This window comes from Paroedura picta, chromosome 13, assembly GCF_049243985.1.
Source record: "Paroedura picta isolate Pp20150507F chromosome 13, Ppicta_v3.0, whole genome shotgun sequence".
Lineage (NCBI taxonomy): Eukaryota > Metazoa > Chordata > Lepidosauria > Squamata > Gekkonidae > Paroedura > Paroedura picta.
In genome coordinates, this window is record NC_135381.1 from 18720025 (window position 1) to 18734472 (window position 14448).

The 14448-nt window shown below is 47.2% G+C and overlaps 1 protein-coding gene across 2 annotated transcripts in view; it reads right to left on the reverse strand.

Annotated features, from left to right (window-relative positions):
- Positions 1–2145: 2145 nt before the first annotated feature.
- Positions 2146–14448, reverse strand: part of PHKA1 (phosphorylase kinase regulatory subunit alpha 1) — a 30411-nt gene continuing 18108 nt past the window's right edge. Inside the window, exons 20-33 of one of the 2 annotated variants that reach the window (XM_077307738.1) lie at positions 14022–14110; positions 13506–13642; positions 12826–12982; positions 12516–12595; positions 11039–11117; positions 10815–10944; positions 10429–10530; positions 8962–9077; positions 8256–8294; positions 6729–6773; positions 6434–6583; positions 5839–5892; positions 4558–4758; positions 2146–4087 (exon numbers count right to left, since the gene is read on the reverse strand). In XM_077307738.1, the coding sequence (XP_077163853.1) occupies positions 3914–4087; positions 4558–4758; positions 5839–5892; positions 6434–6583; positions 6729–6773; positions 8256–8294; positions 8962–9077; positions 10429–10530; positions 10815–10944; positions 11039–11117; positions 12516–12595; positions 12826–12982; positions 13506–13642; positions 14022–14110 (1553 nt within the window). In that variant the 3' untranslated portion in view covers positions 2146–3913. The remainder of the gene's footprint in view (positions 4088–4557; positions 4759–5838; positions 5893–6433; positions 6584–6728; positions 6774–8255; positions 8295–8961; positions 9078–10428; positions 10531–10814; positions 10945–11038; positions 11118–12515; positions 12596–12825; positions 12983–13505; positions 13643–14021; positions 14111–14448) is intronic. The other variant, XM_077307739.1, reaches the window with a different exon arrangement.

Here is a 14448-nt window from a genome sequence, read left to right on the forward strand (position 1 = left end):
ATTGTTCCATGTTCTCCCATTCTCCATGTACATATAAATAACTGAGATACTTGCAGCAATTTTGTAACTTTATGTGTGCTAAAATCTGAATATACTTTTTGTAAAAAAATACTAATGATATATGGAGTCATCATACAGTGATTTCTTATCATTCTCACCTGGGGACTGGCATCCCTAGCACCTAGCTTAAGGCTGTTGATCACCCCTGAGGCCTTCAATACAACAGGGCCGCAGGGAACTCCGTATGGGTAAGAGTGTTTTTTAAATGCCAAATCTCTGGCTTGACCTCACATACTTACAAGAGACACAGTATCTCTAAGGATAGGCAGGGTATTTCTAACCCACTCTTCAGAGTGCGTGTGTGTGTGTAGAGTGCCCTTAAGTTACAGCCAGTTTATGACAACCACGTAGTATTTCCAGGGCAAGAGACTAACAGATAGTTTGCATTCCCTGGAATTTCTTGGCGGTCACCCTGCTTAGATTCTGAGGTACTAAGAGATCAAGCCCATTTTTTACTTTGCAATTTTTACTTTGGTGAAACGAGAACATTCCCTAATTAGTTTGGACTTTTGTACTGAAGCCTGGAAGAAAATGGTAGATATGCTGGTTCATCTCTACTATGAAGGGGGGGGGGGGGCAGTGAGAGAGAAATTTCTGTCTGGGTGTGGAATTTGCATCATTTATATGATAAATTAACCCCCAAATAATTATAGTTTCACTTCTAGCAATTTTCCAAAAATATATTGATTCAGTAGCCATTGCCTTGAAGACAGACACAAGGGTGAGATGTTCTAATTCTTTCTGGACCCAAGTATGATGGAAGGGGCAGGGAACTAAGACACACAACTTTGACTTTTTTTACAATAGGAAAGTGAACTTTATTAACTAGGTGGGTATTCTTAAAGTTAATTGATTATTGTGAAGCAGACTTCGTTAGAGTGTTACACTTTGTTCCTCTGGGAAAGCTTCTCAGCCTTGAAGCAATCCCCTCAGATCAACACAGCTTCCTACAGGACTAGGGAATGATCCTCTCACTGACACATCTCCCTTTCTTAGCCCCCTTGAATCCAGCTGCTCAGCTCTCAGAATCTGGGCTAGGAATGCTTCTTTCCCCCTGAAGACTCTTCCCATACTAGGCACCAGATTGGGTTTCTTCCCCCAAAACTCTTCCTGAGACTGCCCTTATTTGTTCTCTTGAGCTGTATCAAGAACACGACTGTTCTTTACTGAATTCTTTCCCCTCAAGCTTTCCTGAATGCCTCTTCCTAGACTCGCCTCTCTCCTTTTCAGACTGACTCCCCTATCACCAGCCTTTCCCTCTTTTTTTCTCTTGCCTCACCCTTCTTAGTTCAGACTCAGTCTGGCATTAACCCTTTATGGGCCAGGATCTACTTAGAAACAAATTAAACTTGCAATAATTTATTTATCCCCCCCCCCCCCCGTTTTTTTAATCTGGGTTCTGACAGAGAGGGCTTACCACAATGGTTCCAAATTGGGGCCTAGGTGTAACTTTCTACTCAGCTACGGATCAAATGTCTGGAAATGTACGGGCTGTGTGGAAAAGCACCTGTGGAAGGGTCATGCTTGATCTCTAGTTAAAGGATTTCAATTGGTGAATGTTCAGAAAGAACTCTCCCCTGTGAAAGCAACTACCTAAAAACTATGTTAGATGGACAACTGTATTTAAAACAGCTTTTATACATTTGAACGGGGAAATACTTCCTTTATTTTCTACAAAGGAAACCAGGCCGATAACACAGTGGTTAGATACGATCAAAATGGACACCAACCAGAACAGTACGCAACTAAAAGAAGTGGTACAAGATCAGAAATCATGACGTCAGTTGTGCCTACGATCACCAATAGTTGGCCTTGACTGCACCGCTAACACCATCTTCATCATCATTTTCTACAAGGCTAGTGTAGAAATTTACCAGCCAGTTTCCACTTCAGCAAACTACATTCCAGTTTACTGTGAAATCTGTCCAGCAGCTGGAAGATACTTATCATGGATGCTTTCGGCTGATCATGCATTGAGCAGGAGGTTGGACTAGATGGCCTGTACGGCCCTTCCCAACTCTATGATTCTATGATTTATTGGTTTGGTTCTAACATCACCATAACAAAGAAAACACAACAAAACAGTGATGAAATAGAGGTATTTTTATTCTAGGCTTTTAATCACTGAAAAGAACAGTCTAACTCTTCTTTTTTTTTTGGAGGGGGACAACATAAAGTCAACTGCATCCTTATCAGCAACACACACAAAACCTCCCAAAGAATGAGGTGTGGAGTTTTCAGAATTCATACAAATGAGCCCAGGCTGAATAGAAAGTGCAATTGGATAATTCTGTAAACTATCAAAGTGCATTGCAATAACCAGCTCAAACATGTAAACACAGTAAACATTTGAACAAGATGCATTTTTGCACCCCAGACTGAGATGGGAGTAGGATGGGTAAATCATCCCCTGCTTCCTTCATAAAACATTTGGCACTTGAAACCAAACAAGCAAGCAGAGTTATCACACTTATTGCTTCGCACAAAAGTGAGGCCATATCTCCAGCCAGGAGCTGGGCTTGGAACATTGATCCGTTCTGGAGCCCATCTAAGCAACAGTCTTCTAGCTCTGCTTCACTCATTTCCTTGGAGGGGAAACTTGCAGTTACATATTCTCAAAGTGGCAACATGGCCTCACCAGGGATTTCAGTCCTTGGATTACAGGGGGCTACCCTTCCCAGAAAGTCACACTGATATTTTAAATACTTGATAAAAATATTTATTTCAAACACACAGTGGTAACTTTAAGCCCTGGAAACCCTATTTCTGGAAACCCTGCATCTCACCACAAAGACCAAGCGCTTTCCAAGCCCTTCAAAGTGTCCACTGATTTTCTGAGACTCAAACAACTCTCCCACATGACTCACTGCCATCATTTTCCTTGGAGCAGGACTACTGGAGCCCTAAGACACATCATCATAGTGGCACATCCACCCTCACCAGCTCATCTGCAGGCCAGGCTGGTCATGAGCGTCAGAGGTCTGTTTCAAGCCTTTTTGGCAGATCTTCTCAATGGAGACAGGAAGACAATGGAAAACGCTCCCACTGAGAAGAACGCTGAGCCCTTATCTCCCCGCAGATGGATTCACTGATTCTGGTTGCACTTAAAATGACTTCCATGGCTTGAAAAGAAAACATGCTCAGATGGGTGGCTTCTGTAGGAGCCTTGAGGCAGGCAGAGTTCCATCCCAAGGTCAGAGCATCAGCAAGAGGGAAGAAAGCCCCTGAGGCTGGTGATGCTGGAGTCCAATGGGTGACATTAAAGGCACTCAAGGGATTCATAATGGGGAGACTACAAACAATGGCTTATGGGGAGACTAGTAAAGAAGCAGCAGCAGCACATCTGGTTGATCAAAGTCTCACAAGCGCACAGGTAAAAATCCCAAGATAAATGGCGAGAGAAAAATCGTACTCAGTAACAAAGTCTATAGCTGCTTGCAAGTCGCAACCTCCAGAGCATGAGGAGCCCTCTTGACATTTCTGTTCGAACTCTAGGCTGTGCAGATGGCAGCCATCAGCCTGACGGGATCCCGTCCCAGAACCCTCTGTCTGAGAAGCAGATACTCCTTGAAGCAAAGGGGGTTCTCTACTACGCCATTTGTGTGCAGGCACAGCTCCTTACCCAGCACACACACATATGCTCCTGCAGTGCACAGAAGAGTCCCTTTCTCATCCCAAGGCAGACATCACAGCACAAAGTTCATCTCCAGTGGTACTGCGGCACGTCAGTCTCAGTCACCAGAACTGGAGGGCTTTGCTGAGGAGAGGTGATCCAACTACCTACCAGATAGCTCAGTGCTGGCCTCCAACTCTAAACCTAAATCCCCAGGTTGTTCTTCCAGCTCAAACTGGTTTACTGCATTGCACAGCCACTGCTGGGAAGGAACTCCTGCACGTAGCTAACCACGGCTTTGGAGAGGTAAGTCATGGTGCCAAACCTGCCACTAGGGGCGCTGTCATAGAGCAAGGTACAGATCCCTGTGGCTGCATCCTTCTCCAGCATTTTGTCATCCGCACCCAAAGCTTTCTGTTCCGGCAGGGAAGAAGAAGGAAGAGGGATTACTGCTAGAGTTTATCATTCAGAACTGATACTCCCCACCCCATAGCCATTCTTTATAACTCTGCAGCTCTGCGAACAAAAGGAGGCACACATTTATCTGTCTTCTGTGTTTTCTGGACGTACAGATTCCTTTTGCAAGGTTTGGAATTTAAGATTTCAGCCATGTATCAAGGTGCATCCAGCTATTCTCCAAGAAGCCTCCCTCTAATTTATTTCCTCCAACAGGAAACCCACTGAAGCTAGGAAATATTAACCTGCAAGGTAATTCATGGCTTGGGCTCCACATACTTGAGGGATTGCCTGGCTGTGCCCCCATACAGCATTGCACTCTGCCAATTCCACGTATGCCTGACCTTGGTCCCAGCCATTTGGAATATGCTCCTAGAATAAGGCTGTGTTTGCTTTGAACCTCCAGTCAGATAAAAATAAGCCTTTACCTGTTCCTCGTAGAATAAGTCGTTGGCAAGGTGCACAATCTTCTCCACGGCAATGATACTGCCAAGGCAGTGCACTTCCACCTCTGCTAGCATCGTCAGGACCAGAATGGCCTCGACAAACAGCTGCCGGTATTCTGGCTGTGGGACTCTGTTTAGGACAGACTCGACATGGACTGCAAACTTGATCTCTCCTGGAGTCATCTGTCACGGGCAGGAGGAGATGCCAACAAGGACACACAGGAAAAGAAGAACAGCAGGTGAGGCAACCAGGTGGCCCACTTGCCCCAAGGCACAGCCCCACCTGCATGCTCCCCTGCCTATGCTGGAAACTGGTCTATCATACCTGGACATACTCTGAAAGTGGGGGGGGGGGAAATGAGCCCCCAAATTAATGGAGACAGATGGAAAGGCACTGAGAGATGCACTGAGCCTCACTCCACTTGGTAAAAGAGACCTTCTGGCCTTAACAGAGGAAAACAGCCACAGGGGAACAGTTGTGCAAAGGCATGTCCACAGCACAGAGGGCAGGGTCTGAATGCAAAGCTTTTGCACCACTGGGCCTCGGAACGGAAACCATTGGTCAGCATCACCTTCAGGTTTGGCATGTCTTGGTAGCAAAATGGACATTCAAGCATCTATGCCTCCCCCACCAGCTCAAAAAGAAAACCGAAGGCCCATCAATCAAGAGAATGCTCAACAGAAGAAGAATAGATCGACTTCCGGCATTGCTCCAGAAATAATAAAGTTTTAAGTTTATTATATCAATACTTTCATATCTCTTTGGTAAACCTGGCTTCACCAAATATTGAATAATAAAGGGGACATAAAAGGATTGATATAATAAACTTAAAACTTTATTATTTCTGAAACAATGCCTGAAGTCGATCTATCCTCCCCCGGCTCAGCAGAGCCCCCACCCCAGCCCCACAGTTCTGCAGCTGCCCGGGCAGAAAGTCCCGGTCCTGGGAGAGAAGGCCAAGAGCCAACAACTTCATCAAGACAGAGGAGGAAGGGAAGAAGCTGATTTACAGCAAGAGTAATTGGGGGGGGAGGGGGAGAATATTACCAATTTGCACATACAAATAGCACAGCCTGTACATCAGCTGACATTTACACCTGGTACAGTCACAATCCCAGAGACATGGCCAAAGGTGTATTCAAACCTGCCTATTTCTCAGACAGTGCAGCAATGGCCTCATCCTACTGAACAGAGCAATGGACAGCAGGACACCCTGCAAGGAGGGAAGGGAGAGGGAGAAAGGGAGAGACTGAACTTTTTACCTCTTTGGTTGTTGAAGATGGAAGAACAAAGCCTTCCACGGAGAGTCCATGGCACTGCAGAGCAAGACCAGAAAAGAAGTTAACATAATGTTGTGCCAGATCCCATCACTGTGTGCTGATTGCATTTCCATTATAGGATAGTGGATTGTTATATTCTTTTTCATACTCTCCTAGTTCACACTTGGCTACTATCTGGTTCAGGAACATGGGTATTCCTTCATCAGCAGAAGATATCACCTGACCTGCTTTCTCTCAGATGCACAGAAGTTTAGCTGATCTACCTCAAAAGATTTCCACAGATATTGACTTTATACTTTCCCTTGGATACACTTTGCTGCCCAAACATGGTGGCTAAAGAGCATTTCTCCACTAGTGGTCATGAGGGGGGGTGGGAGGTTTTTTAACATATTGCTTATTAAAATTGCACAGTATTCTGTAAGTTGTAGGTAACATTTGTCCTGCTTGGGTGACAGCTACTACAATCTCAGCTCCAAAGCAGTGATAAAGTTAATTAGACAAGGCACAGGAAAAGAAGGGGAGAGGATTAGAGAACAATGCCCCTTCTGTACAGCTCCGGTGGCTTGATGGTTCTTACCTTCTGCAGGATCTTCCAGACCTTCTGGTAGAACCCCACCGGGACCCTGTTGAGGGCCCCGTCCAGCCGCCGGCGTCTCTGCCACTGGCCTTGGCGCCCGTCCTTGAAAGGACGTTCTTCCCCTGTCTGCAGTGTGGAGTGTCCAGATAACTGAGAAAAGAAAAGAGCTTGTGCTGGGGGAGCCCAGAAGGTAGCAAAGCCTGGCACACACCTCCCCACCCCCCACCCCCACCCCAGTCAGAGAAGAGACACCTTCCAAGCTCAGCCCAGTTATGCTCTCCGCACTCCTCTTTACCTGGGAAGTTTCCATCCTAGTCTCCAAGGAGTGCAAACCACCAGACTAAAAATAAGGAAAACAGACAGGAAGAGAGAAAGAATGCATCATAACCTGTTGAGTGGATTAGGCCATGAGAGCAAATACTGCATGGGTACGGACAAACAGAAGGCCAGTGAGGTGGGTCTCTGAAGGCAGTAGCATTAGTGCCGGTTTAGGACATGAAGCTGCAGCTTGTCTTCTGCTAAAGCAAAGCGATGATAAAGATCTACAGGCCTTCTTATTAGGAAGCCAGCAAGGGAGGTTAAAGGAGGACATCAAGATGTTCTGGAGCAAACACCAGCTTTGCTGGGTCTCAGTGTGAGTGGGGGAACCGGGCCTGGATACAAAGTGAACCGTTGCAGTCAGCAAAACAGAACAGCTGTGGTACCTCTGGGCTGCTATGGGAATGGCTATGAGCTGGCTGCTGTTCCACCCAGAAATTATTAAAGGATGCAACACAGAGAAAAGTCTGTGCATTGATCATTTTTTACTCTCAAGGGACCGGGAACAGGGCAGTTCATATATTCAGATAATTACACCCTGATTATCTCCAATGGTACCCAAAATGTCTTACAACATAATTCTCTGGTTCCTCCACTTTATCCTTATGACAACAACCCTGAGAGGCAGAGAGAGCGCAATTGGTCCATGGTCACCCGCAAACTCACAGATCTAGTCTAGATTAGTTACTGCACTAAGCTGGTGCAATGTACCCTTAAGCCCCTTCTCAAAGCAGAACCAGGGCCTGAGCACTGCAAGGGACAGTTTCTGCCAGCATCAGAACACCTCACACTGCAAGCACCCAAAGGCAGGCCACAGTGTTGAACCGAGATCCACATCAGGTCAAGATGCACATTGCTGCATGCCACTACTCCAGGACAGCCCTGACCTGGGTAGCCTAGACTCGTGAGATCCTGGAAGCTAAGCAGGGTCAAACCTGATTAGTATTCGGATGGGAGACCAATGAAGAAGTCCAAAGTTGCTATACAGAGGCAGGCAATGTCAAGCCACCTCTGAATGTCTCTTGTCCTGAAAACCCTATGGGGCTGCCATGTCAGCTACAACTTCATGGCACTTTACACCCAAACACACAAGCCACATCATGTTGGAAATCTTTATCTTCCAAAGAGCAAGGAGGCCGACACGTTTGCAGAAGTGCTGGGCCTGGGAACTTCCTCCCCTTGGTTTCACTGGGATTCTACAGGAAAGGTGCTTGTTGGGCCATGCACTCTGAACCCCACTTGAGATCATCTTCCACTGACTTTCTCGATTTGATTCTGGAGAAGGTATCGATAGTCTTAGTAACAAGACTGAAGCTACGTTTACAAAACTTCTCCCTTCCCCAACTTCTTTTTTAAAAGCACAAGAGCAGCTTTGTCAGAGAGGATTGCAAGCTCGGTGCCACACCAGCTCACTCGCCCTTCGCTCGTGCAGGCTTAGAGGCTTCCAAAACTGGGCACAACAGTGGCAGCACTAGCCGGTGTTTGAGAGGGGTGAGAGGTTCACCTTCAGCTCAGACAAAGACTGCCTACGTTTATCCAGTTGCTGAAAGAGAAAAAGAAGAAAAAGGCAGGGGGGAGCAATGAGTTTAAATCCCAGCAATATTGCTGCAAACTTCCCTAGAGTTCTCGTTTTTGCTGTAGGGAGCACACCTGACCCCCTGGGCAACTAAGTACCTAGGGGACAGCCCCATGACTAGCACAGGAAGCCGGGGCTTTAGCACAATCCGCCAGCCTCAGCCTAAAGGAAAGGCCCACTTGCAGGATGCTTTAGCAGCAGCCTGGGCAAGACAAGCACTGGTGCCAGCCCACCACCCCTCTTCACAAACTTTCTGCAGACCAGTCCCAATTCTAGTACACATGTGCACTGAAAGATGTTGTCAGCTCATGTAGTTCCAGTGTGTCCTGTGTGTGTGGTGGTGGGGATTTACTACTTCCTGAAACCATACCTGATTTCTCTGCAAGCAGACACAACCTTTCTATGTTCACCCTGTGGCCTTTTTTCGTTTGCAAGCTGCTTGATAATGCAAGTAGAGAACAATGCTGTTTATAATTTTACAAAACATAATTTTTTAAAAATGGAAGCAGAGGAAAAATATTTGGGTGAAGCAGAGAGAAGAAAAAAGAGCCCAAGGGGATTCTCTTGGCACCCAGAGCACCCCACACCATACCCAGTAGTCACCCCTTCAGCACTGGTACAAACTCAGCCTGACCTGCTTGATTTCGCTTTTGAGCCGAATAATCCCAGCCCGTTCGGTTTTTGTTGCTCCAACTGGGCCAACTTCACGGATGGAGACAGCTGGAGTCAGTGCTGAATCCAGGGAGCGCACTGCAAAACAAGGGAGGGATACTGTCAAAAGCTGGAAACGCCCCCAAGAGCCCAGCCCTGTGGTCCACGAGGCTCTTATGATCTGTGCATACTGAAGTCCCCTTCGACACAAGAATCAGTAGTCACCCAAATACATCAGCACTAGGCTTCCACCTATTGGCTGCTGGCTAGAACAGGACTATCCAAACAAGTGGTGGGTACTAATTTCTAAGCACCAGTTCCCTAAATACTATCACCAATTGCTATTGGCATGAAGAAAGGAGGTTTGTAATGATCCCAGAAAAGGTCTGTCTGTGTAAAAAGTTGCATCCAGGTTCAAACTTTTCTGAAAGGAGAAGTCCACAGCCTATATATTTCGAAAATATATATGCTGCCTCTCCAGAGAGCTGGGTGGCTGACAAACAAACAATGCAACATAATGGAATAGGGTAGTAGTTCACTGAACCTGTTGTAGGTAACACCTACTTTTACTGCTCATAGTCCACTTTCTGTATTGTTTACAGCAGGGGTAGTCAAACTGCGGCCTTCCACATGTCAATGGACTACAGTTCCCATGGAGTGCTGGCAGGGGCTCATGGGAATTGTAGTCCATGGACATTTGGAGGGCCGCAGTTTGGCTACTCCTGGTTTACAGCATACCTTGCCTTGGCTAGCTTGCTGGTGACGTTGTTCTCTAATCGTATTGCAGTGTTTATTGGTTGCCTTATGCTCTTTGCTTAGACTGTATTACATCCTATAATCAGAGTCTCAGAGAAAACTACAGGCTATAAATACAGTAAATAAGAAAAAAAATGAGGACAAGTTAAGAACAATCCATGGCACAAGAAAAGCACGAAAAAACAAACCCAAAGCAGCCTAAAATGATACTCATAACACAATCCTTGAACTAGAAGCAGACCATTTAAAAAAAAAAACTCTTGATGGAACCACCTCCTTTAAAGATTGGCCAAAAAGAAATGTTTTTACCTGCTCCCTAAAGGGAAGTAAGTGAAGCAAAGCCAGTGCCAAGTGGGGCCAGGGACGGGGAGCTGGTTCCAAAAGGTATGGTTTGCAAGTAATCAAGTGGAAGGGGAACTCTCAGGCAGTTAAGGCTCTCTCTTATGAAAGGAGGATTAAGAAACGCCCTGCAATCTAGAGATTAAGGAGAACAGAAATGGCAGGAGCAGGGAAAGACCCAAAACGCAGTGCACTCTGGACATGAGACGGTGGAGCACAGGCATCAGCACATAGTCAGACAACCAAGAGTGGGGGGCACTGTTGATAAGGCTAAGGGATCTGAGTTGATGCAGGTCATGGCCTATCCGGATCAGCCTCCTTCCCAGACAAAGCTCCTTAAAACAGCTGCTCTCACCGCTTCTCTCCACTCCAAACTCCTTGCCGCTGAGGATGTGATGCAGAAGATTCTTCATATCCGAAGGGCTGAGATTCATCAAACTCTCAGTGGCTTCCTCAGCTACAGAAAGAGAACCAAGGCGGATGATTTCTCTCCCCACTTGTCTAATTCCTATCACTCACAATCAACAGCAAACCTACAGACCTTCTCAACAAAAGAGGACAATCTCTTCAGAGTACATGAGGGTACATGAGAACCACTAAACAGAGTGCTTGCTCTTGGCTTATGCATGACAAGCATTGCTTGTGTTGGCGTTGTGGAGAAGCCAGCCCCTGTGGTCTCATTCAGGGATAAGCCTACATTTGCCTCAGCAGCACGTGGCCGATAAACACAGGTCCACCTACCTGAGCAACACAATGACTGAGCCAGCTCCGTTGCCATCACCTGGATGATGAGTCCAATGCGCAGACGGAACATCTCAGCAAAGAGAGCCGGCTGAGTCCGGATGTACATGGCTAGGTAAACCATTATCTCCTACAGGGAGAGGAAAGGACGGGGACGGCTAGTCAGGGCTACAACTTACAAGCATCATCTCCAGTCTGGAAGGGGGGATGCATTCATCTCTCACCTGAGTCAGGATGGAGACACTCATGTTCTTGTCGCTGGCTTCTTCAATCAGGTGAGTGAGCTCCTCGTAAGGCAACGGACTGTGGAGGAGGCATTGGTGGAGATGAGGGGGTCCCTCATCCTATATAGATAAATTCCTCCCTTAAAAAGTTCTGCATATCATTTTAGCCAAGATAATCTGTTTGCATGCATATGATACATACCCTACCAGATTGGCCCTCAGTGGAGATGGCTCCAATAAGGAGAGGTCACTTTCTCCACTGAGTGCCAATCATGGATCTTTCCCATCTCTCTCCTCCATGCCTCTTCAAGGTACTTCAGAGGTGGAAGTCGGCAGAAGGTAAGTACGGGGGGGGGGGGGCAGCAGCACCGGCTATGGTGGCTCAGCCTCCATGGGTGGGTCACCACTCTCTGAGGTCTCCTGGCCACAGCAAGCTGCTGGCCGTGCTCTGCTGTGGACAAAGCCCCCATGGCTAGACTGCTGCATGTACTCTATGGATGCCCTCCTGCCTGCCACCCTCTTCAAAGACCATTTTTAAAACAGGCTTTGATTCTAGTTTTAATATAAAGCTGTTCTAACAAAGATGTCAGCAAGTTTGGGCAAATATTCCCTGTACTTTTCCTGATAAAATATGGACTTTTCATAGTCCCCACACACTGTACTTCTGACCCTTCACGTCCCCTTGAACTTGCTGGGGTCTAATTTCTTCATGTCTCCGACACAGAACGTTTGCCCAGCAAGGAGCTGCCCAAAGAATTGGTCTCTCTAGAATAAAACTGGTCCGTCCTCATCATGCCCCTAAGAAGCTTGAAGGGTCCTTTATAACCCCTGGAAGCTGATCTCAGTGAGGCTCCCTGCAACAGACGGCAACCAGAGCCAATGAGAACATGGGGAAAGGAGAGTCAGCCAATCGGAGGGAGAGCCCTCTAAGGCCCAGCCTCCGTGTGCTATGGGAATTCTGAGGGGAAATTCCTCCAGTTGGGGGTGACTTAAAGATTCCGTGCAAAAGATTTTAATGTTGGACCTATTTTGGCAGGACGAAACAGCTGGGGGAGGGAGAAGAGCAACTGTAGCGTTGGCCTCTGAGAGCCATTGTGGGGTCACAGTTAAAGAATGGCGGCCTCTAACCTGGAGAGACAGGTTTGATTCCTCACAGGCAGCCGGCCAGGTGACCTTGGGAAAGTCCCAGTTCTATCAGGGCTCTCTCAGCGCCACCACCCTCACAGGGTGTCTGTTATGAGGAGAGGAAGGGAAGGCTACTGTAAACTGCTTTGAGACACTTGAGGATTGCTGGGTTACTGTGGGGCGTTCCCAGTTCTCTCAGGGCTTTCCTTTTTCTTTGGTTTTCATGGTCTCCCATGTGCACCCAAAAATAAGCCCACAGGCTTCATATAAATCCAGGAAGTCTGACACAAATTGTGGAACACAGATTTAAGGTCAACTTTGCAGTCTAGCCTGGCAGCAAAGGGAGACTCACGCAGAGATGGTCTTCTCCCGAGGCTCTGGGGGAAGCCCCACAGTCAAGTGCTTCTGGTGAGACAGCAAGCTGGTGCAGGCCTGCCCAAGGAAGAAACTGTCAGACAAGTTGTCCAGTTCCCACTTAGGGTTGATTCAACCCTGATTATTGTTCTTTAACAACATTAAAACAAAGGGACAAAGAGAAACACCTTGTCCATTTGCCACCCTCATGCTCTGATTAAATGCACTTTGGTACATGATCTGGGCCCTTGCAAACAACAGACCTCATTGAAGCAGAAAGTTCCCCCTCTCAGGTTGGGAGCTGTTACCTCATCAAGAGCTTCCACCTTCTTCTTCAGCATCCCAGAGATGTACCGGATCAGAGCCCACTGGCGAGTAGCACCAACTTTGCTGTATAGTTCTGTGAGGAGATCAGTGACTGTGACCCCAGGTTCACCATAGACCTCCGTATCCCAATCTGGCCCCCTGCAAAAGAGAGCCGTCATATAATTCAGAAAAGGTTCCACTTCCAGCCCAGCCCTAATCCCGGCCCGCTCAAAGGATCCCAACTTGGCTTGTGCACTTTAGTGGCCATTCAACTTCCTGTTCCCGACTTCCTGTTCTATATGAATTTGGTTCAGCTCTGACCGAGAGTGTTTTTTGAGCTTCCACATCCAAAATGGCAGCTACCATTTTACAGAGCCCCACAGCCAGATTAACTTAGTCATGAAACCACACACAAAATGGCAGAACTCATGTCCCAGTGGCAGCCACCATCCAAGATGGCAGCAGGCATGATGCACAACCTTCATGGATTTGACAAACTGGGCTAGGTAACTTGGGAGTTTGGTGTGGTCAGAAAGAAATAACACGAAAACCACAAGAGTAAGGTTTCAGGCTTGCAGAAGAATTGGCCAAACAGCCCCCTCCCCATCTTCCATTAGAGTTCCTTTCCCTTCAACCTTCAACAGTACCCAAACCACATTAAAAGCACCACCCATCCTCGTACTTGAGGGTGTAGAGCACGTAGAGGTAGCTGGCCTGATCCTGCAAGGAGTGGCATTCACGAAGTTGATCCACCAGGACCTTGCAGTCCACGTTCCCAGCTGCATCCTTAGGGAGGTTCACCTCAACAGGGAGGGAGGGCTTGTGGAGCAGAAAGAGTTTATTCATTTACCGTATTTATAACTACATTTGTATGCTGTCCTCCCAGGCCTGGCAATTCATGGCAACTTTTAAACACTGCTTTTAAGCACTACACCTTACCGGCTCTTGAGAGTTTCAGGAGGACATTAAATGCATGCTCACGTCCTCCCCACGGAGCCCATATCTGGCACGCCTGACACCGCCAAGGGGCACGAGAGTCACAAGGCAATATATCAGACAGTTGGGGGCAAAATGTGTCAGGGAAAGTAGGTGGGATAAACCATTCAGAAGATAAAAATCTTTTTTTTTTAACTATGGGCTGCTTCTTCTCAAACAGCAGAGCATCTCAGACCAGGGAAGTGAAGTCCAACAGCCTCACCTTGGCGTCTTGCTTTGGCATCGAGCCCAGCAAGTTAACAGATGGCTGGGAGTCCTGGAACAGCATGGAAGGGATGTACATGTTGATATCTGCAAGAAACCAAAAGCGCACAGAGCTGCTGGAGAGTGTAGGAAGCTCAGAGTGTGGCATTTCACGGAGAAGGCCCCAAAGGCCGGAAGAGCTTGATATAATTCAGATGGGTCCAGGAACTGGAGGAACAACTCTGAGATGGAGAAGTAGGTCTCCAGGGAGGGGTGAGGGGTGGGGCAGATGACATGGTACATCCAGCTGCTCTGGGAGTTGAGGTTTTTCCTTTCTTAATAGCAAACTGGAGAACTCTGGACAGCTCAGGTTAGTGTGCATGTGAAGGTGTCAGGTCCAGACGCAGGGAAATATCCATTACGAGTCACACAGGAAGGAAAATTAT